Genomic DNA, 24,499 nt, shown 5'->3' with positions numbered 1-24,499 from the left:
AAAGTCTGCATGCAGTTATTTTCGCATCACGGTACAAACTGTCTGCAAGGTATCTCTGCAAATTACAAGTAAATCTGATATCGTACCTGTCTTCAGTTTAGTGGAGGAGACGAGAAAATGAAATAAGATTTTAAATTGGTAACCCCATACACATTGCTGCATCTCCGAGGAACAGGATATAGTCTGGCGTAACTCCACTCCAGATTACGTTCGCCATGACTTGAAATTAATGTCAGACCTAGAAATAGATGACATATTGCACAGCGAACAGGGAACGGGTACGGGGGATATCCATTCCTGCACGCCAGGTCTACAGATTACGACTAGGGCATCACTGACATATGCTGTTCATGGTTTGATGTTCTTCCTTATGGGGATACGCTAAGATGGCAGATGGAATTCATTTCAAACATATGCCCTAATCAAGTTGAAGATCAAGCGTACATGACAGCGATAGGGTTTCAATGGAGATATCATTCTAGATACTGACAGAATGTTTTATGTAATTTTGTTTCTGTTAGTTTTTGAAGTTAATGTTATTTTTCGCAGAAAAGTTTTGTTTTGGTTTAGATCAAGTTGTGCTCAGTCATCACTGCCATTGATGGATATTGTTAACAAAACTCATGGAGAGACGCATGGGGCTACGAACACAGAAACCTAATTAGGTCTAAACACAGGTTCCTGGCACACCCATGAAATAATGTAGCACTTGTATATAATTGCATATAATGCAGGGGGATATAACGATCAGCCAGTCTGTCTGTCCGTCCGTCTGTCTGTCCGTCCGTCCGTCTGTCCGTCCCTAATCATTTCCTTTTCCGGGGCAGAATTGGAAAACCATTCAGTGTATTTGATCGAAAGTTGGCAAATCTATCAGGCACATACTGAAGCGGTGCCTTTTGATATTTTGGGATTTTTCTGATTTTTATTTATTAATTTTTTATGGAATGAAGTTGGACATAGACTCAATTGGGGATGGGTTGGGTTCCGGGGCAGTATTTGAAAACCATTCAGTGTATTTGATCGAAACTTGGCAAAGCTATCAGGCACATACTGAAGTGGTGCCTTTTGATGAAAAAAAATAAGAATTTTTATTTTTTACAATTTTTATGGAGAGAAGTTGGACCTAGACTCCATTGGGAAACGGGTTCGTTTTCGGGACAGAATTCGAAAACCATTCAGTGGGTAAACAATGTATGCTTCTTAAAGAACAGTCAACTGTTGACTCATTACATACAGAATTGCACATTTACTAGTGGTTACTTTACAGACAGCTGCCTGGGGGATATGTCATCTTTCTGATGACTCTTGTTTCCATTAATAAACAACACACAAGTAACACGTATTCTACCACTAGAAGGGGGGTGGGGTAGCCTAGCGGTTACAGCGTTCGCGTGGTTCGATTCTCCACATGGGTACATCACGTGAAGCCCGTTCCTTGTGTCCCCCATTGTGAGATAGCTGGAATGTTGCCAAATGCTGCGTAAAACCCAACTCACTAACTCGACCCTAAAAACTAAAATTGGTAAAATCACGTCTGCAGGAACAACGCCGACACCAATACCCCAAGAACTTAACGTTGCAGTAGTCTCATGCATAGTGTGATGTCCTGTGTCATAAACCAAGTCAGAGTCGAGTTCTAATGTGGAAAGAATGGGAATCTGGCTCATTTAGCCTGTACCACGTGTCGGGCACTGATCACTCGCTTACAAAAAGCTTCCTTGCGGATTGCGGCAAAGCCCGACTCCGTGATTGCTATTAGCTGATTGGGAAGTCTGTGTGTTTGGAGGAATTACAGGACTGCCTGCAGTAGTATCTGTGACCCGATCGTGTTGGCCAGTTGTACACCAGGGGGAGGGGGAGTGGTTGGGGGCAAGGGGTGCTTCTCCTTTGTCTTGTCTTTGGTATTACTAATCGGTTCCATCTCTTATCTTGGGTATTGGCAGAATGTGTTGCTGTAATGAAGATATTGAATATTAGTCCATGGGAGTGTCACGTGTCCTTGGCGTTTGTGTTTTGACCTTGATAGGCCCACGTGGCTGAGATAGGAGGCTGTATTGTCGTCGTCTTGATGGTGTAGACAGGCCCACGTGGCTGAGATAGGAGGCTGTATTGTCGTCGTCTTGATGGTGTAGATAGGCCCACGTGGCTGAGATAGGAGGCTGTATTGTCGTCGTCTTGATGGTGTAGATAAGCCCACGTGGCTGAGATAGGAGACTGTATTGTCGTCGTCTTGATGGTGTAGACAGACCCACGTGGCTGAGATAGGAGACTGTATTGTTGTCGTCTTGATGGTGTAGATAGGCCCACGTGGCTGAGATAGGAGGCTGTATTGTCGTCGTCTTGATGGTGTAGATAGGCCCACGTGGTTGAGATAGGAGGCTGTATTGTCGTCGTCTTGATGGTGTAGACAGGCCCACGTGGCTGAGATAGGAGGCTGTATTGTCGTCGTCTTGATGGTGTAGATAGGCCCACGTGGTTGAGATAGGAGGCTGTATTGTCGTCGTCTTGATGGTGTAGACAGACCCACGTGGTTGAGATAGGAGGCTGTATTGTCGTCGTCTTGATGGTGTAGACAGGCCCACGTGGCTGAGATAGGAGGCTGTATTGTCGTCGTCTTGATGGTGTAGATAGGCCCACGTGGCTGAGATAGGAGGCTGTATTGTCGTCGTCTTGATGGTGTAGACAGACCCACGTGGCTGAGATAGGAGACTGTATTGTCGTCGTCTTGATGGTGTAGATAGGCCCACGTGGCTGAGATAGGAGGCTGTATTGTCGTCGTCTTGATGGTGTAGATAGGCCCACGTGGCTGAGATAGGAGACTGTAGTGTCGTCGTCTTGATAGTGTAGATAGGTCCACGTGGCTGAGATAGGAGACTGTATTGTCGTCGTCTTGATGGTGTAGATAAGCCCACGTGGCTGAGATAGGAGGTTGTATTGTTGTCGTCTTGATGGTGTAGATAGGCCCACGTGGCTGAGACAGGAGGCTGTATTGTCGTCGTCTTGGTGGTGTAGATAGGGATGGGTGCAGTTGCACTCCAGTTACCGGGGTTCATCTTCTTACCAGTTCTCCTACTGCTTCCTGTAATGATGACAGTAACTCACTCACTCACTCACTCACTCACTCACTCACTCACTCACTCACTCACTCACTCATATAAAGAATGTGAGTTACCTCAGTTGTATATCTAGACCGGCTACTATGCACTACAACTACTACATCAAGTGGTATATCTAACCCAGCTACTATGCACTACAACTACTACATCAAGTGGTATATCTAACCCAGCTACTATGCACTACAACAACTACATCAAGTGGTATATCTAGACCGGCTACTACTCACTACAACTACTACATCAAGTGGTATATCTAGACCGGCTACTATGCACTACAACTACTACATCAAGTGGTATATCTAACCCAGCTACTATGCACTACAACTACTACATCAAGTGGTATATCTAGACCGGCTACTACTCACTACAACTACTACATCAAGTGGTATATCTAACCCAGCTACAATGATCTACAACTACTACATCAAGTGGTATATCTAACCCAGCTACTATGCACTACAACTACTACATCAAGTGGTATATCTAACCCAGCTACTATGCACTACAACTACTACATCAAGTGGTATATCTAACCCAGCTACTATGCACTACAACTACTACATCAAGTGGTATATCTAGACCGGCTACTACTCACTACAACTACTACATCAAGTGGTATATCTAGACCGGCTACTATGCACTACAACTACTACATCAAGTGGTATATCTAGACCGGCTAATATGCACTACAACTACTACATCAAGTGGTATATCTAGACCGGCTACTACTCACTACAACTACTACATCAAGTGGTATATCTAGACCGGCTACTATGCACTACAACTACTACATCAAGTGGTATATCTAACCCAGCTACTATGCACTACAACTACTACATCAAGTGGTATATCTAACCCAGCTACTATGCACTACAACAACTACATCAAGTGGTATATCTAGACCGGCTACTACTCACTACAACTACTACATCAAGTGGTATATCTAGACCGGCTACTATGCACTACAACTACTACATCAAGTGGTATATCTAACCCAGCTACTATGCACTACAACTACTACATCAAGTGGTATATCTAGACCGGCTACTACTCACTACAACTACTACATCAAGTGGTATATCTAACCCAGCTACAATGATCTACAACTACTACATCAAGTGGTATATCTAAACCGGCTACTATGCACTACAACTACTACATCAAGCACTTAACGTTTCAGGTATCACCGGCACAGTCAGCATCGACGACAACGGCGACAGGAACGCAGACTACTCCCTGCTTGACCTCAACCCCAAAACTGACCGCTTTGAGGTGAGTACCAGCACACACAGACATCTGGACTTGGCGGAGTCTCGGATTACAGAGATAGATGTATATGTACTTACACAAGGCAATATGTATATATGTTGTGGGTAAAGTAATTTTGATAATAGAATGTCACATCAGTGCTTCATATAAGGTTACATGTCACATCAGTGCTTCATATAAGGTTACATGTCACAACAGTGCTTCATATAAGGTTACATGTCACATCAGTGCTTCATATAAGGTTACATGTCACAACAGTGCTTCATATAAGGTTACATGTCACAACAGTGCTTCATATAAGGTTACATGTCACATCAGTGCTTCATATAAGGTTACATGTCACATCAGTGCTTCATATAAGGTTACTTGTCACAACAGTGCTTCATATAAGGTTAAATAAAGTAAATTTTCTTCTGAAATTTTGAAGAAAAAAATGAGTCTTTCAATATATATTTATGAAGACATCTAGATCTCCTCGACTTTAGTGCGTGTTTTGTCAAATATCAACAGCATTCAATGATTGTTTAGCTATCAGATGCTCATATAAATGTTTCTTGGTTTTCCTTCAATATCGTTTACACAATGGCACGGCTTGCTGAAAATCGATCTCTACGCGCCGTGGGTATGCTGCAGACAGGAATGGAGCAAAACGGAGTTGCCAGACATTTTAATGTCAAGGAATTTGTTTCGCTAAAATATTAATCAGATGAACGAACAAATATTTGTTTTGTTCAATAACATAACATTTACACCACTTTATATGAAACGTTAACACAGTTACTTTTTCGGCTAGTATATATCTAGTGTCTTACAGATTTGATTAATTTTATACGCAGGTACTCCGAACAACAGAATGCAGTAACCTTTGCGCTTTGAATGTAGATATATATCGCACTGATGATCAAATTGTGCATCATTTGTATTCTCAACTGTTTATATTTCTATTTCTCCCAACCGACCCCTCTCATTGATGCCAGGTATATGGTTTTTGTCATTGTATATTCAGGGTTAGGGTTAGTGTTAGGGTTAGGGTTGATGCCAGGTGTATGGTTTTTGTCTTTGTATATTCAGGGTTAGGGTTAGTGTTAGGGTTAGGGTTGATGCCAGGTATATGGTTTTTGTCTTTGTATATTCAGGGTTAGGGTTAGTGTTAGGGTTAGGGTTGATGCCAGGTATATGGTTTTTATCTTTGTATATTCAGGGTTAGGGTTAGTGTTAGGGTTAGGGTTAGTGTTAGGGTTAGGGTTGATGCCAGGTATATGGTTTTTGTCTTTGTATATTCAGGGTTAGGGTTAGTGTTAGGGTTAGTGTTAGGGTTAGGGTTAGAGTTAGAGTTGATGCCAGGTATATGGTTTTTGTCTTTGTATATTCCAGGTTGTAGCCAACTATTATGGAAGCAAGAAACGGTATGAGCCAGTTCCGGGCCGATCCATTCACTGGGCAGGGGGTAGACTCACGCCCCCACCTGACACCCCTGAGTGTGGCTTCGACGGGTCCAAGTGTCCCCCTGAAGGTACACACTCCTTGATCATACCTCCATGTCAGAGTGATGAGATCTGATTGGTCCATGTGATCTTGATAAAATACTATGTAAACCGCCTTGGAGGGTATACATTTCTCAGCGAGGGAATACATCTCTTATACCCCGCCACGAGCAAGGAAGGCTGCACGTGAATTTCTGAGAGGCAGACTATATCCCTTATTCTCCGCTTCAAAACAAAAATCCTCCAGCTTGAGGTACAAAACCTAACGCGGGGCGCATAAAACCTAAAGTACCCCTCGTGATCCTGCTACAACATATAGCATGCTAGCTCCAGCCGTCTGTTGTATTAAACACTGTTGTACCACTGTCTCCGTGGTATAGTGGATAGAGTGTCTGTCCGGAGAGAGGAAGGTGGTTGGTTCGATGCCCTGGTCGAGTCTTACCAAAATACTTCTAAAGATGGTATTTGTTGTTACCCTGCCTGAAGCTTCGTATGAAGGGCATAAAACAAGGACTGGGCAGCTCGGAGTCAGTCTACTGTGTCTGAGTGGGTATCCATGCCAAACTGTCACATGGTATCTCAATGGGCTAGCACTATAAAACTAGCATTAGTCCTGTCTAGTACAAGCAGCCACACACGTGCATTCACGTCACTGTATTCAGGTGAATACAATTACACCCCACTTCTACATTTGTTTCATAGCAATACATGTCCTCTGATCTTTGTCTATATCAACAGAACCCTTCCCTGAGTACGGCATCGTCATCATCGTGCTCGGCTCCATCCTCCTCATCGTCCTGGTCGCCGTCTTCTTCATCTACAGGTGAGTGGAATCAATGAATCCTCGGTTATCCAGTACAATAATCCCATTCTGAAAGGATCACTACCCTGGAGTATTGGGTGTCAGGGGATAGGGGTCTCTGGACATGCTAGATCATCTTACAAAATCATGTGGGTCAAAAACAATTTGCATATCAACTTCAGAGAGAATCTTTTTTATGTTTTGATGAAATGAAAAAAATGTTCTCTTTCAAAAGCAATTCCTAGCTTCATTCTTTTTGAAATAATGTCAATGAATATTTGGCCAAAAATGTTCCTTCTGCTCTGCTAGTTTGAAGTATGCAGCTTGCGTTGACCTTGACCTTACTTCCATCAATTACATCTATCACATGGGTCAGTTCACCCTACACACCTAAATGACTTGATTTGGTCATACTGTTATGACCACTTAGATATGAACCAAGCGAATACTTTGCGGGCATCGCATCTATTTCCGGTTCTATATTCAGGCACATCCGATTAGAAGCGGAACTTGCTGAAATGAACTGGAGAGTGAGGTGGGAGGACATCTTGTTTGGCTCTCCGGAGAAGAACCGGAAGCTCGAGCGCCAAGGAAGTCGTTTGAGTATAAACAGGGTATGTAGATATTTTGAGGTCACAAAATTGTGACCGTTAATTCAATAGTTTGATACCTTCTTTGCCACCATAAAACTCTCTGTTAATCGAGATAATGATAAGAATTCAAGATGTGTTTGTATGTGTTTATGTGTACTTGTTGTTTAACATCGCACTCAGCAATATTCCAGCTATATGACAGCGGTCTGTAAATAATCGATTCTGGACCAGACAATCCAGTGATTGACATCATGCGCATTGATCCACGCAGTTGGGATGCGATGACATGCATCAACCAAGTCAGCGAGTTTGACCACCCAATCCCGTTAGTCGCCTCTTAGACAAGCATAGTCGTCTTTTACGGCAAGCATGGGTGGCTCAAGACCTATACTACCCCGGATCTTCATGGGTCTTTTCAGAATGTGTTACCATATGCATAATGTTTATAATGTCTATTCTCTTGTTTCATCAGTGATACGGAATAAAAAAAACATATGCATATATTTTAAGGACGGGAACTGTCAAAACGAGTGATAAATATGGCTTGATGTTGTATTGCCTTAAGACAACACGCGCACCATTGACATGTTTAGTGATGCATCATGTCCTCGAGATATCAATGCCCTGCTTTAAGAGGCGATAATTGATAAAATATCAAATGTTTCATTGCATGAATTGACTTTGTAACGTCGTTGTTGATGCTGACACTCTCATCTATCAGTTTGGCATATCAAACCCAAACAGACTTATAATGTCATTTTCAAGAAGGTCTTTTCTCAACAGTACCAGAGAGATAGGATTAACCTAAAAAAATATTAACATCCGGCGATGTTAAAGCCACTGATCGCCCGTACTCCCACAGAAAATACTCGTGGCACACGCTGACACTCAAACCACTATAGTCCGTCCAACATCAGACAGCTTCGTCTCCAAATGGCTTCTTCAAGGACCCCCAGCAACTAGTCAGAAGTAAAGCCAATAAGTAACTCCGTCTTCCTGGGGTATATGATCATAGACTCAGAAATTACTCCTGTAGAGGGTTTGGGTCTAATTTGGCCTGTCTGTGAGATGGAGAAGCTGTGGTGAGAAAAGCTTTCAAGTATACCAACTTCAAAGACTTCACTCCGCTCATTCATAATGGCAAGTTCTGTATGATAGGCGGTGTGTGATCCGAATATTGGTTTGAGCTAGGAAGAATTCGAAAAAGAAAACCAAGTCAATCTGTGTTCTTGATTTGAAATAGAATTCTTTCCATGAATAAATGACAGAGGAAGATGTTTGTGGTCCCTCTTAGGACACATGGGCCGTAATTTGCAGTGCAGAGTTGCCTCCCTTACCATTAATAGGATCCGTGTGTTATTGACTTTGTTGCAGCTGTGATGAGGACATTCGGTGCTTCATGTCCAGGTCTTCTCTGTCAGATAGGGAACTGTCACTGACACTGTTCATTAGATCATAGTTACGATTATCACGATGACACCAGGTGTTTGACCAGATAGAGAACGTGTGACACTGGTGACGATCCCAGTAATAAAGGTGACACCAGGTGTTTGACCAGATAGAGAACGTGTGACACTGGTGACGATCCCAGTAATAAAGGTGACACCAGGTGTTTGACCAGATAGAGAATGTGTGTCACTGGTGACAAACCGAGTAATAAAGGTGACACCAGGTGTTTGACCAGATAGAGAATGTGTGACACTGGTGACGATCCCAGTAATAAAGGTGACACCAGGTGTTTGACCAGATAGAGAATGTGTGTCACTGGTGACAAACCCAGTAATAAAGGTGACACCAGGTGTTTGACCAGATAGAGAATGTGTGACACTGGTGACGATCCCAGTAATAAAGGTGACACCAGGTGTTTGACCAGATAGAGAATGTGTGTCACTGGTGACAAACCCAGTAATAAAGGTGACACCAGGTGTTTGACCAGATAGAGAATGTGTGACACTGGTGACGAACCCAGTAATAAAGGTGACACCAGGTGTTTGACCAGATAGAGAACGTGTGACACTGGTGACGATCCCACTAATAAAGGTGACACCAGGTGTTTGACCAGATAGAGAACGTGTGACACTGGTGACAAACCCAGTAATAAAGGTGACACCAGGTGTTTGACCAGATAGAGAACGTGTGACACTGGTGACAAACCCAGTAATAAAGGTGACACCAGGTGTTTGACCAGATAGAGAACGTGTGACACTGGTGACGATCCCAGTAATAAAGGTGACACCAGGTGTTTGACCAGATAGAGAACATGTGACACTGGTGACAACCCCAGTAATAAAGGTGACACCAGGTGTTTGACCAGATAGAGAACGTGTGTCACTGGTGACGATCCCACTAATAAAGGTGACACCAGGTGTTTGACCAGATAGAGAACGTGTGACACTGGTGACGATCCCAGTAATAAAGGTGACACCAGGTGTTTGACCAGATAGAGAACGTGTGACACTGGTGACAACCCCAGTAATAAAGGTGACACCAGGTGTTTGACCAGATAGAGAACGTGTGACACTGGTGACGATCCCAGTAATAAAGGTGACACCAGGTGTTTGAGCAGATAGAGAACGTGTGACACTGGTGACAACCCCAGTAATAAAGGTGACACCAGGTGTTTGACCAGATAGAGAACGTGTGACACTGGTGACGATCCCAGTAATAAAGGTGACACCAGGTGTTTGACCAGATAGAGAATGTGTGTCACTGGTGACAAACCCAGTAATAAAGGTGACACCAGGTGTTTGACCAGATAGAGAATGTGTGTCACTGGTGACAAACCCAGTAATAAAGGTGACACCAGGTGTTTGACCAGATAGAGAATGTGTGTCACTGGTGACAAACCCAGTAATAAAGGTGACACCAGGTGTTTGACCAGATAGAGTACGTGTGACACTGGTGAAGATCCCAGTAATAATCTCAGCAACAACCCGGATCACTGTGAATTACTACAGAGCATATTTATAGTGACAGTGTTAACACCAGGTGCTGGCTATCTGACGGGTGTTCTCAAGGCAACAAACACATAGTGTTGTCATAAACTTAAGTGAAACTGATCACCAAAAAGTTGCTTTCAGTGAGCAATATACATGCTCATATCGAAAATCAGTCAAATAATTGTCATCCTTGGCACATCAACACCTACCAGATATAGAACAGACTCAGGTTTCGAAAAACTAATAATGTTGCTATTTCAATTTAATATTTCTCAAATGTTTTCCTTCATATTTTCCAGAAATATTCCTACGCCAGTTCGTGTTCTGTTGATACTATCGCCGTCCATCTGAGTGACGTTGGCTGCCGACAACTCTTCACCAAAACTGGATATTACAAGGTAAGACCCCTCGGCTCAACATTACAGTGTTCATTATCGTCTCCGAGAGCCTTGATTTGTGTCATAGGCAGGGGTCCCCTGAAGACACATTGATTTAAAAAAAAACACGGTGATGTGACATAATGTTAGATATTCTGACTGACTCTGCCATTACGTCATTGCCAGGGAAATGTATATCAAAATGCAGTTATTTGCTTGACGTTGAACTACTTCTGACACAGCTCTGAATCGAATGTTAGATCAGAATGGGTTTTCTTAGCCTAACAAATATAGACTCATTAGTCTATTTTGATAGACCCTTTGAACTTCTGTCTAACCCCCAGTCAAAATGCCGGGGAAACAGTAGAAAAAGTGGCTTATATTGTGAAACTTGCAGTCATTTTACACATTGACTGTAACATATACCCGTTCAGTCATTTTACACGTTGACTAAGATATACACGGCCAGTCATTATTCACATTGACTGTAACATATACACGTTCAGTCATTATTCACATTGACTGTAACATATACACATTCGCTTATGATTAAAACACATCTTTGACGTCATTCTATAGTTTGAGCTCTCCATTTTCGAAAGGACCTGTCAGTTAGTTGTGTTCTCTGCCACTGTTGCTCGTACAATACAAGGTATACGGCTATTTAGAACGTGTAAGAATAGGGACATGTTTTAACTCTCCTTTCCTTAAACATATCGGAGCCGAGTTACTCAGAAATTCCTCTCCACATACATGCAACAGCTTTGAGGGGCAGCCATTATTTATATAATCAACGAATTGAGTGGGAAGTCGCCATGTATTCAGACAAACACCATTGCTTCTCTCTTGACACGGTGTGCAGCATGACCCATAGTACAGATTGCTGCAATAATGACCCTCGATTTTAAGCAAAGATAGATTGTTGCGTTTCTCATTTATTGAGAGGGTGAGATAGTTTCTTCGTATTGTCTTGGCAAGTGTTTGTTTGTTTGTGTGTCTTTAACACCGCACTCAGACATATTCCAGCAATATGGCGGCGGTCTGTAAAGACAATCTGGACAAGACAATCCAGTGATTGACATCATGAGCATCAATCTACGCAATTGGTGGGTTGGTTGTTTAACGCCGCACTCAGACATATTCCAGCTATATGGCGGCGGTCAGTAAATAGTCACGTCTGGACAAGACAATCCAGTGATTGACATCATGAGCATCTTTCTACGCAATTGGTGTGTTGGTTGGTTGTTTAACGCCGCACTCAGCAATATTCCAGCTATATGACGGCGGTCTACGCAGTTGGATACGATGACATGCATCAACCAAGTCAGCGAACCTGACCAACCGATCCTGTTAGTCGCTTCTTACGACAAGCATAGTCACATCTTAGGACAAGCATTGGTTGCTGAGGTCCTTTTCTACCCCGGAATCCCCAGAGGTTTCTTGGTAAATGTGATAAAAAAGGGAACATACATAGACGTCACATGTAGTCATGGCTCGTCTAACTCAGTTCGCCAATGCTTAGATACAGTCTCCACACACACACACAACACACACACAACACACACACACACACAACACACAACACACACACACACATGACACACACCACACACATACATACACCACCATCACACACAAACACATACAAACACACACACCACACGCACCCAACTCACATACACCACACACACACAGCAGACACACACCACATAACACGCACACACACAACAAACACCACACACACACACAAACAATAACACCACACACACAAACACACACATATACATCACACACACATACACCACACACATTTACAACAACACCTCACACACACACACCACCCACATACACCACACACACATATACAAACACACACACATACACCACACACACCACAAACACACACACATACACCACACCCACACCCACATACACCACACACACATATACAAACACACACACACATACACCACACACACCACAAACACACACACACCACAAACACACACACACAAACACACAAACACACAAACACACACACACACACACGTATCAGGGTTTAGTATCAGATGTAGACATCCCTGGTTCTAAGGTCACTCGTGCGTCACACATATTGTCACCTGACTGTTGACTCGACACAAGATGACACAAGGGAACAAAAGACTTACGCCGTTTCCGACACAAATACCGAGCTGTACTATACCTGGGTTTCCTAATTCCCCCAGGAAATTGCTGCCTGTTAATTCGACTGAGCGTGAACACTGATATGACAGTTTGGAAGGACGTGGAACTATACATGGACGAACCGCTTCACACATCTATGGCATCACAATATCTCGCCAACAGCTGTATAATCTGCTCTCAAAGATCTGTTTCATATACCACAAAAGGTCTGTCCTGAAAACAATGAACGAATTTTTGTGTGAATTGATTTGCCTAAGGTGCTTTTCCGGTGCACCAATAACAGAATGATGATGCACACATGGTGGGTTTCATCCGACATTTAAGTCCACCGACATGCTCTGGTTTCATGGGTACGTGGGTGAACGATTATTGCAGAAGTAGCCAATTCCAGCTAAGACCACGGCGGCCAGGAACCAATCCAGTTTGGGCAAGACTAACAAATGACTGATAGCCTAGAACCCATGATGACGATCAGTCAGGTCCGACATTGTGACCACCCGATACCCTTTATTGCGTGGATCCGGGTAAGAATTGATCTTCAGCAACCCATACCTGTCGTAAGAGACGACAAACTGGATCGGGTGGCCAGGCTGGTTGAGGTGGTTGATGCATGTCAACATATCCCAATCGCGTAGATAGATGCTCATGATGTCAATCACTAATTTGTCTTGTCCAGACTTGATTAGTTTCAGATCACTGTCATATAGCTGGAATATGCAAACAATAAACAAACAAACACAATTATGGGGAAACGACTTATTTTGACCCGAAAATTGGGCGGCATTATTTCTATAAATGTGAATGAGAAGATAACTCCCACTTCTTGGACACAGAAAGAGAGACCGCCTTGTGATGATGGTGATGATGATGATGATGATGATGATCATGATGCTAGAGATTTAACGAGCGCTTCCGGTGTTGCTGATTTCACATAGTAAGGGATCTCAGGCATCCGACTGCACCAATGTGCATGGTTAATGTCACCGTATAAGGTATTTGGTTCAAATTGGTATTTCATGTATAAAATGTCAACGCGGTATTTTGTCTAAAAAGGCGTGATATAAAAATATTATAAGAATTTGTTTTTTACAGAGAAAATAAGCTTCTCAATCTTATCCAAAAATCATTCTAAACCAAGCCGGAAATTAATAGACTTATCTCCACTGGTAAAGCCAGACTCCCCAGGCACTGCGCCATCCGGCGACAGGGGGCGCTGTTCTAATGCGCGTCATTAACTCCCATTGACGACCAATCAGTGGGCGGCAGCTCATCCCCCCTTTAACGAGGCTATTATGACCGGGGATAAGGGGCTTCGGCCAGACAAGAAATGGCACTAATTTCAACAGATAGGTGGAGAATTTGAATAGATATGACAGTATAGCTTCAGCAGGGTATTACCAAAAATTGCAAATTTCTTCCACTTAAAGTAGAAGTTTTCAGCCGAACGTGTCAATATGTATAGTCTGATGTGAATAACGACCTAGCACCGCAGGGCAAGTGCCAATGTCTTCCCATTAGATGCATATTGCGGGTTAAATATGGCAATCTCGCTTGAACATGGGACGAAATAATTAATATGCACCATGTGAACATGTTATAATTTGTCAGACACCATGCCTTTCAATACATGGGGAGACAATTGTGTTTTCTCATTACAAGAAAACCGGAAGTGTCATTATATATACTAATACACATGCGTCGAAGAGTTGGACGTTTTCGTAATCATTTACTGCGCAATATTTATAACAATGTCGTTATTTGACGCTGGTTATTTTTTTAATTATTTTTAATTAATAGTTTTCTGACGTTTTTAGTTTTACTAAATCCTAAGACATAATCAGCATATATGTCAAGTAAGACGGCCAGGGTAACAACAAGTGCCATATTTTAACGTCTTTTGGTACAACGCAACCAGGAATGGAACCACAACTACACCACGGAAGCGGTCTCAGAAATGTATCAAGTCAAAATATAACTAAAAAACGTATCATCTGAAGGGGAATTATTTCATGAAATGAAAAAAATTGATATATCATTATTGTATAACAAAAAACAAACCCCTTTCAGTATCAGAAAACAAAACATATTTTCAGTCAAACAGTCAAAAACTTATTAAATCGCCCTCAGTACCCTATTTTAATAAAAAAAAAGACATTCAAATTATCAACATATTATGGCATAACATTTTATTGCAATATGAAATAACCTGTTTAAAAGAGGTTACGCTTTAAATTAAGACCAGTTCATGGATTATATTATCTTGAAAAAGTCATGGAGCCTGTCTATGAATTCTATTAAATATCCTTAAGCAAAGGTTTTTCTTCTTATCTAAAAAAAACACTTTTTTTATGGTTTAAAAAGTCAGGCCCGAAACCTTCTCACAAAATCTAAAAAATGGTAGTCAATTTTGTTCAATTAAGTGTAAAACGCATACACAAACATGGTTATACACCATGACAAGGTAAGGTAGCGAAAGGTACCCGGAAGCTTTCCGGATGCAAATGTTGTCTGAGTCTTTTTCTTGTAAGTAATGTCAACTTTGGCATGTGAAGACAGCGGTAAGTTTGTGTGTCATGCTGTTTCTCACCTCCCTCAGGAAATTGATATCCTTGGGCACGTAGTCTTGGAGAATATTTTTTTCAGAATTATATTTTTAGAATTTGATTTTGGTATATTTCTTTTAGACGTTCAAATTCCGGATTCAAAGTGGGAATTCCGGAACACGGAAATGTGACCTTTCATGCAGTGTTTATCTCCGTGCGAACAACCGCGTTGAAAACAAGTCCCATTTAATACCCCTTGGCTGTATTATATGTATTATTATTTATATTTTGTTATATTTTTTTTTTTATTATTTTTTTTTTTTTGGGGGGGGACGTTTATGAAGTACCTTTCACATAAAATGGGCTTCCGTCCAGGGTAGCAGAAAGCCCATAACATATGTCACAACTTATCAGTACCTCTTAGTGTTTTTACAGAAAATAACAAACTTCTCGTAATACAACATACTGCATAAACTATTAACGTCTCTTTATCATATTGCAGTAATGGAAAGTACATGGTCCCAAACATTAAAGTCTTAAGTAAAAAACTAAAATTAAAATGACAGCTGCTCCTCATTTTCTAAAAAGTTTATGATACAGCATCCAAGCACCATAGAATTTCTGCTGATACCCTGTCCTGAAAGCAATATATTTTTTAATGTTGTATCGTGAAAAAGCTTCCTTTTTATAAACATGAAAATGAGATGGTTTTTTTCAAATTTGCATCTATAAATATCGATTTTTGCAAGTAAAAGTAAGTCGAACACTTAATCTGCTTTTATGTTCTCTTAAACTCCAAAAGTATCGATTCTGCACAAAATGTCATATTATTATTATAAACATGAAAGCACTGGTCTAACTGTTTATTAATAACAAACATTTAAACACCATATTGTGCTAGAAAATCGTAAACTGTGGACATCAATCTGTATTAAACTATTCTGGCTCTTTATACAACCAGGCCACCTGTCCCCCTGTTGAAGACATAGAGAGAGAGTGAGTGAGTTTAACGCCACTTTGAGCAGTGTTCCAGTTATATCACGGCATGTCAGCTTGATGCGGGAGGAAAGCCCGAAGTGATGCAGGTCTTTGGTGATACCTACGAACACGGGTATGGTTCTGACAAACCTAGAAACATTATCAGAAGAACCAGTTTCGAACCCCGAATCAAAGGATTCTGCAACGCCTAAGGGACGCAACTCCGCACAGCAAAATGTGGCGCCTTAGGCTCGTGCCCACAAATTGATCTACATACATGTCATGACAAATCGCCAATGTAATGAAAGTCTCATTTGTTTTTAATAATTTGTTTTGTGTAAAATACATGTGTAGATGTTGGAAAAGTTACAAAATGTTGCCCCTGCCAACATCACAGCAGATACCTACCGCATGTGAACTACCAACATCAGGTGAGCTACAGTGCTCTTAACGTATGTATGTGTCATATCTAGTTAGCTACAGCTCTCCAAACATATCCATTGATACTGTCGGGTGAGCTACAGTGCTCTTATTGTATGTAGTTGTAATATCTGGTTAGCTACAGCTCTCCAATCATATTCAAATGTTACTCTCGGGTGAGCTACAGTGCTCTTAACGTATGGAGGTATAATATCAGGTTAGCTACAGCTCTCCAAACATATCCATTGATACTCTCAGGTGAGCTACAGTGCTCTTAACGTGTGTATGTGTAATATTTGGTTAGCTACAGCTCTCCAAACATATCCATTGATACTCTCGGGTGAGCTACAGTGCTTTTAAGGTATGTATGTTTAAGATCGGGTTAGCTACAGCTCTCTAAACATATCCATTGTTACTGTCGGGTGAGCTACAGTGCTCTTAACATAAGTATGTGTACTATCTGGTTAGCTACAGCTCTCCAAACATATCCATTGATACTCTCAGGTGAGCTACAGTGTTTCTAACATATGTTTTGACATGCAGGAGCGAGTGTAGACAGAACTAGACACTGGACATATTTTATCTTAGTGTTATCATTGAGAACTCTTGAAGTCAACTCAATAAGAAAATTCATTTCAAATTCCTATCTACTCATATATAAAAGCTGGACCGTTCACAGTGTGTGACACAGGAGCACAAATATGTAACAGGAACTTGAATTCCTGCTGTAAATGCCATGGCAGAGTTTCATATATTTATCTAAACTCGCCTAGGGGAATAACAAGTGAGCCGTAGTGAGATAGATGTTTGATAAATGTCAAAGTGAATCAATATTGATTACATAGTTTGCTTTTCAGGGAGCGATTATTGCGGTGAAGCTGGTGGAAAGAACGAGTATTGGCATCAGCAAGCCCCTCCTCCTGGAGATCAAGAGGGTAAGTGATGCTGTAGTGATGTAGGTCTTGTGGATGTCTGTGAGAATAACATTGGGCATGAGCGGGTAGTTTGTTATGTATGGAGCAGTTTGATTGGTCACTGTTTCATATTGACATTTGAGAAATGTGTGAACACCCAAATATGGATCAGGAACATTGTGGGGATGTCTTGTATAGCGAAGACTGAGCACACCCTTTCTACAAACAAGTTCAAATGTATTCTGTAACAGACATGTTACGGCATGTTGGTAGTATATTTCTTATGGAGTGACATAAAAGTTTGGTTTTACGCCCCAGATCACAAAAAAGTGTGGAAAGAAATGCAAGATGAAGTCAAATTCGAGTTCAAGTCATAGGTCATCGTTTTAAATGAAACGGGTCACGGAAATGAAAAAAAATATGGTTTTTTTTCGATCTCAGATTATAAATAAATGCAGTTAATATACAAAATATATAAATATTCAAACAACTCAATTAGTACTAATTGGGCCTTGGCACAAATACAGCGTAACAAAGGTTTTTATGTCTTTTTACACGTAAAAGTGTGTAAAGATATGAACAAAACAGACTATTGTGAAACTGAGCATAACCAGGTGTTAGTAGATCAAGGTGAATGTCCATGACCTATGACACCTTGACGACAGGTGAAAACAGGTGCTTGAAACCCGCGTGCATGTGAATTGTCAGTGGTTAGTGATTTGTGAGTGGCATTGTGGGGTAGTGAATCATCATCAAAATATCAGAACGTAAAAGTAACATATTCCCTTCTCAAACAACAACTTACTTGTCATTATTATTATGTACATAAACATAGCTGTTATTTTTATTGTTGTTTTGATAACTTTTTTTCCAGGCTAATTTGCATAATGCCTATAGCCTGTTTCTGCCATGTCAATTTAGTTTTATTTTTGAATGTTGAAAGTGCCTACAAATTACCTCCTGTAAAGTACATTTTGTATTAAGCACTGAGATAAAACTAGCAAATCCAGACTAGTACTTTTCCAGTTGTTTTGTTATTTCGTATTTACATCTACGTAATGCTTTGTGTTGATTATTAAATCCAGCAAAACAATTTTTTTTTCATTTCCATGAGTACTTTAGTTTTACTTCTCTTTCCACCCCCGACCTCAAGTATGGTGAACCAGTATCCGCTAACCATCTAGTAGAACAAAATATTTTGAGCAAGACTACAGTAATGTAACGACTGGGGCTCCGGAAATAGGCTTCGCGAATTGTGAGTGAGTAAGTTTGATTTTACGCCGCTTTTAGCAGAAATTCAGCAATATCACGGCGGGGGACACCGGAGATGGGGTTCACATATTGTACCTTGCTTATATGAAGCTCCTTGGTAAGTGGCATGTGACTATGTCTAGGACACTGACATCCCTGTTAATCCCTACATCCGTGCTCTCATGGAACATCCGGGTGAAATGGGACCTCTGTCACCTTTACTTAGGGGTCTAAAGGGCTCGGAGGGAGAGGGAGGGGGGAGGGAGGCCGGATTGAAGACGTGGTTCATTGCGTGTCTTCGTATCCGAGGCATGGGGCGTTGTTCACAATATCAATCACTGGTTTGCATGTCTCGATTATTTACCGCCCGCTGTGATATAGGTGGAGCATTGCTAAATGTGGTGTTAATATCTCCAGAAATGACACAATCTCCCTCTGGTCCATATGTTCATATTTTCCTTCATCTCAGCCGTACTTTAACAACTTTTGACAATTATCCCAATTTCATAATGTGAAGTAAAGTAGTGACCGTTCATCACTTCATGTTGTGTAGCATGATCAGATACAATCCAGTACACTCTGTGATGTCGAACTTCAAAGGAAAGACACATTAAATTGTAGAATTTCAAGCAATTACCTATTTAATTAAATTTTCACAAAAGCACTATATCGGTTTCATAAAATTAATCCTGTCCGTCTGTCTGTAATGAGATATCTAGGTATTTTATTGAAGCAATAAGAAGAATAGAAAATTACATGGGTACTATGTCAGTTTAATATGTCATCCTGGGGCTATCTTTAACAACTGTTTAACAGTCGTTGCAATCCACATGGCAGAGTTACGTCCCTTATTTAGGCCAGGATCCACTGGTGGTTGGAGTGCAGCCAAGTGCCTGGTACATGCATGATCCCCAGAAACCAATGCAGGTCGTGCGACATGACCATGACCATGACCATGACTAGATGGATCAGGGGGTCAGTGTCAGTGAGGGGCGGTGGGGTAGCCTGGTGGTTAAAGTGTTGGCTCGTCAAGCCGAAGACCCGGGTTCTATTCCCCGAATGGGTGCAATTTGTGAAGTCCAGTCTCCGTGATTCTGCTGGAATATGGCTAAAAGCGATGTAAAGCTGCACTCACTCACTCACTCACTCACTCACTCACTCTGTCACTCACTGTGATTTCATTGATTTCCTCTCATTATACCACATTGGCTTTGGACGTTGTTCTTAACATCGTTCAATGGTTTGACCGGTTTAGACTCGATTAGGTACAACCGTCATCTTCAAGTTGGAATATGGCGGAGTTCGACGTTTTGTAAACAAACAAACAAGCAAACAAATAAACCTATCTGGTAAATGTCTACGACTTGACTAACTTCAAGTCTTTCCCCTACATCTTAGCGGCATTGAAAGCCACTCACACTAGAATGTGTTGGTCTGTCCATACTTTCGATGTCAAAGTAAAATTTAAAGCCACCTTGTGATCATGACAGTGACATCGATACATTCATGGAGAACATAACTTATCCATTACGTACAATGAATGTTATTTTGTCAGAAACACGGTCAAATGGTGTTGACTCAGATATATGAAGGATGGCTGTCACACCTGAATCACCTTATATTTTTACCCTAACATTGAAATGAAAACGTTCCATGTGCCGCGTTGTTTGACAATCTCGTTCTAATAGTAGGTTTGACAATCTCGTTATTATAGTAGGTTTGCTGCCTTGGAATGTAACAATACTGATCATGTCACAGACTCCCGTGCGCGTTACTATGAAAACAGTCATTAATGAATGATGTTTGATCAAACATCATGTTGATCTCATCTAATGGCCTGCCCCGAGCAGACAATATAAATCTTCAAATATCAACTTTGTCATTTTACGAGTCCAAAATGTTATCTGATGATATTAAAACAATATTTTAAGCATTTCTCCAATTTTATCGGAATTTGTCAATTTAATCTAGGTACTGAAGACATTTTCATGAACTTTATCAGATGATGCCTGTCTGATAACTATGTAAATCTACGAGTATATATATGACGGCTAAATATGATGCAGCTTTGTTGAGCTGACAGAACCCTTTTTATATAAACTGACAGGCAAAAGAAAGTAGACACCCATTGTTTATAGTGGCTAGAAAGGAGACAAACCAGAATTGGTTATTCCATGGTGGTGTTTTTGATATCATATCATCGTTGTGTTTTGAACATTATCTTTGAAGAGTTTCAGCAACTGTTATCCGCCAAGGAACGCTTAAAGAACGGTTGTAATGTTTTGGTGAAATCTAGTTTTCAAGTGTATACTTCTCGTTGGTTCGGTATCTTGTTTTAAAAGTGGCAGGTGGATATACCATTACCATGGTAACGGTACATTACATACTTGGAGGTCAACCTGCTGTGCTGTGTTTAACACAGTATGTACAATAACGGATATCTTTTAGCAGATTTACTACGAAAGTAAACAATTACAAACTGTCAGCGTTCGATTCCTCTAAATTGAATTCAAGTGGGTGTACCATTCTTCTTTCTACAATAACATTATGACCACATAATGAAACTGTTTTGTTTGTTTGTTTGTTTTTTAACGCGGCTCTCAGCAATGTTCCAGCTATATGACGGCAGTCTGTAAACAATAGGGATAAGATGACATGTATCAATGAAGTCACCCGATACCGTTAGTTGCCTGTAACGACATGGCGAGCAACGATCCACTCCTACCCAAATCACACAGCTGGTTGGGGTTGGGTTGACAACGATATAACCGGAACTATATACTATATCAAATATTATATACTATATTAAAGAAGTTATCTACAAAATGTGCCGAGTTTGTTATACAAAGATTGCTGCATACACATTCTAGGAGTGACAAGTGATTTGGCCTCGGTTGTTTCAATATGTTTCAATAAGTATTTTTTTAATAATGATTCATCCGAATGTTTACTTTGAAAGAAATAACTTCAACTCCAGAGAATAACCAGCCTCGATTATCTGTCGATGCAGATTCGATTGGATAATAAAGGCAAAATATCGGTGATAAAATATGAATAAATCACTAACAATTATCCCAAAATGTTCACCATAATGCTTAAATATCTTAGATAAGCTTAATGTGCCCGAGTAGAGATATTAATATATAATGCCTATCAAACAATTAATGTGCCCAGGCTTCAGAAAATGAAGCAACGTTCTGTTCCGAAGTGGACGCCATTTTTATAACGTCATACTGTTCCACTGGGCGTCAGATTAACATGGCGCCGCAACGCGTGGTAGAGGGATGAGACTGACATTTTCCATGACATGGTAGTCACTTTTCTCAAAACTTCTTTTCCACACAAGAAATAATTGAATTGATCGTATTTTGAAATCATGTTGATGAAACTGACACGTGCAAACGTGTAGCTAACGTCTGTGACAGTGGTGCTAAATGTGCGTTATATAACACTGTAAATGTGAACCAATAAAGACATGGAAAGTAATACTCTTTTGTACTCTCTTCAGATAAATTAGTTAGATTAAATGGTAGAAACTAATATGATCATAAACATGTGTCATGAATAAAAACAAATTGATGCAGTCACGCAGAGATTGGTGTTTCTGTGAATAGTGATGAATCTTCAGAGACAGTCGGGCAAGAAGATATAACTGCACCACACACATAATATCTTATATTTCAGAATCATACATACGTTTTTCAACAAATTATGTATAAACTGTATGAATGTGTATAGTTATTCCCCTGTATACTGTTTCCCTGAATGACCAAACAAAGAGTTACTTTTGCTTGGCAGAATCGTATACAAATACATGAAACTCACGTTTACTCATTACACTAGCAAACAACAGGTCAATTACAGCACTTGACAGTACACATTACTGTTGTCCTGAGTTATAGCGCGAGATTTCTTTTATGTATATATTCTGTATATTTATGGACGATTCCCTTTCAGATCAAGGATTTACAGAATGACCACATTGTCAGATTTGTTGGAATATGCATTGACGTGCCGAACCAATGCATCTTATCCGAGTACTGCCCCAAAGGGAGTCTGCAGGTATGTTGGAGTAGCTGGTCAGGATGAGGATGGCATTAAAGGGGACACCCGCTAATCTGGACAATCTGGAAAAGTGTTTTTACAAGTGTTTTTTTTATGTGCACAGGGAGAACACGAGATTCGTTTATCCGTTTACTTGCAAATAAGGAGGATTTCATCGGTAACAGAAACATCCGGAATAACAAGGTTTTGTTTTTTAGACTATTTGGAAAAAAGCGACATTGTTTCCATTCTTAAATGATAGAAAATGAAGAATGCAGAGCTTTTAAGATTTTAGGGTTCAGTTAAATAAGTTTTGTATTTGTTTAACAATTCTGCAGAACAGCGATCATGGTGATGCAAGAGTCATCAACAAATATATTTTGTAGTTGTTGTGGGCAGTGTCTTGAGAGTGTAACACAACGTTGTTTGTTTCCATATAGTGTTTATCTAATAACCCTGAGGAAATGTTGACATGTCACATTAAGGCACAACACATTTGTTTGGCTTCAGATATCTGTATGTTCTTGTGAGGTTGTACATCTTCTGTCTGTATTCCCAAATGAAATGAACGTTTTTTACATTAACGGAACAGTAGGTTTATCGGTATTTCATAGCTTTCGGTCGCGGAAGCCAGGCCAATCTGCACTTATCAGAAGGGTACACAAAGTAGGTGCTCTGGACTTTTAGTTGTCAGACTTCTATTTTCAGTGGAAGCCTCGGTGGCTGCAATTGTATTTTACAAGAAAGTGTTATCCCAAATATAGCTTTGTTAAATAGTTTTATCTGCTATTATGCTGCCCATGAAGGCAATAATTCGTCGGGGGAAACAATTCTATATTTCTACTAAGGGTACATTTGGCTACGTTACTTTCCTACACTGAATAAGTATTTACGTAGACATCATAGATCCTACTTTTGTGATGTCTCAGTGGCTTGTGGCAGACGGGATGTCCAGGATGTTGTAACACTGTTGCCTTATATCCGCCAGGACGTTCTGGAGAATGACGAGATCAAGCTGGACTGGATGTTCCGCTACTCTATCATGCAGGACATAGTCAGGGTGAGTCACGTGCAGTCACATGCAGTCACATGTAGTCACATGTAGTCACATACAGTCACATACAGTCACATGGCTGTGTCAGTCACATGCAGTCACAAACAGTCACATGTAGTGACATACAGTCACATGGAGTCACATGACTGTGTCAGTCACATATAGTCACATGTAGTGAGAACTGTACTTTGTAACATTGACATACAGGTACTCTTTGACATTTTATTACTCTCTCTCTCTCTCTCTCTCTCTCTCTCTCTCTCTCTCTCTCTCTCTCTCTCTACCTCTCTCTCTACCTCTCTACCTCTACAAGGATCCCGGGTTTTAATCCCTGTTAGCACTGATGATGTTTCGAGGTTTGCCATCACCATACCCCTACTCGTAGATTTCATTAAACTGGTAAACATCTAAGACCTGCATTGCTTCGGGCTTTCCTCCCACATCAAGGTGACACGCCGTGATGTTGCTGAAATGCTGTTCCCGACGGCGTTAACAACTCATTGATTCCTCCCTCCTTATCTCTCCCAG

At 40.8% G+C, this 24,499-nt stretch overlaps 1 protein-coding gene across 1 annotated transcript in view; it reads left to right on the top strand.

The window, feature by feature from the left end:
- LOC139461002 (atrial natriuretic peptide receptor 1-like) overlaps positions 1 to 24,499 on the top strand; it is a 198,619-nt gene that overhangs the window by 162,868 nt on the left and 11,252 nt on the right. Inside the window, exons 5-12 of the mRNA XM_071242470.1 lie at positions 4,300 to 4,391; positions 5,763 to 5,901; positions 6,611 to 6,695; positions 7,162 to 7,288; positions 10,506 to 10,604; positions 17,566 to 17,643; positions 22,831 to 22,935; positions 23,906 to 23,977. Of these exons, the coding sequence (XP_071098571.1) occupies positions 4,300 to 4,391; positions 5,763 to 5,901; positions 6,611 to 6,695; positions 7,162 to 7,288; positions 10,506 to 10,604; positions 17,566 to 17,643; positions 22,831 to 22,935; positions 23,906 to 23,977 (797 nt within the window). The remainder of the gene's footprint in view (positions 1 to 4,299; positions 4,392 to 5,762; positions 5,902 to 6,610; positions 6,696 to 7,161; positions 7,289 to 10,505; positions 10,605 to 17,565; positions 17,644 to 22,830; positions 22,936 to 23,905; positions 23,978 to 24,499) is intronic.

The sequence above is a fragment of the Haliotis cracherodii genome, unplaced genomic scaffold, assembly GCF_022045235.1.
Source record: "Haliotis cracherodii isolate W230 unplaced genomic scaffold, xgHalCrac1.p SCAF_14, whole genome shotgun sequence".
Taxonomy (NCBI): domain Eukaryota; kingdom Metazoa; phylum Mollusca; class Gastropoda; order Lepetellida; family Haliotidae; genus Haliotis; species Haliotis cracherodii.
This window is presented reverse-complemented; position numbering and strand designations above follow the sequence as displayed.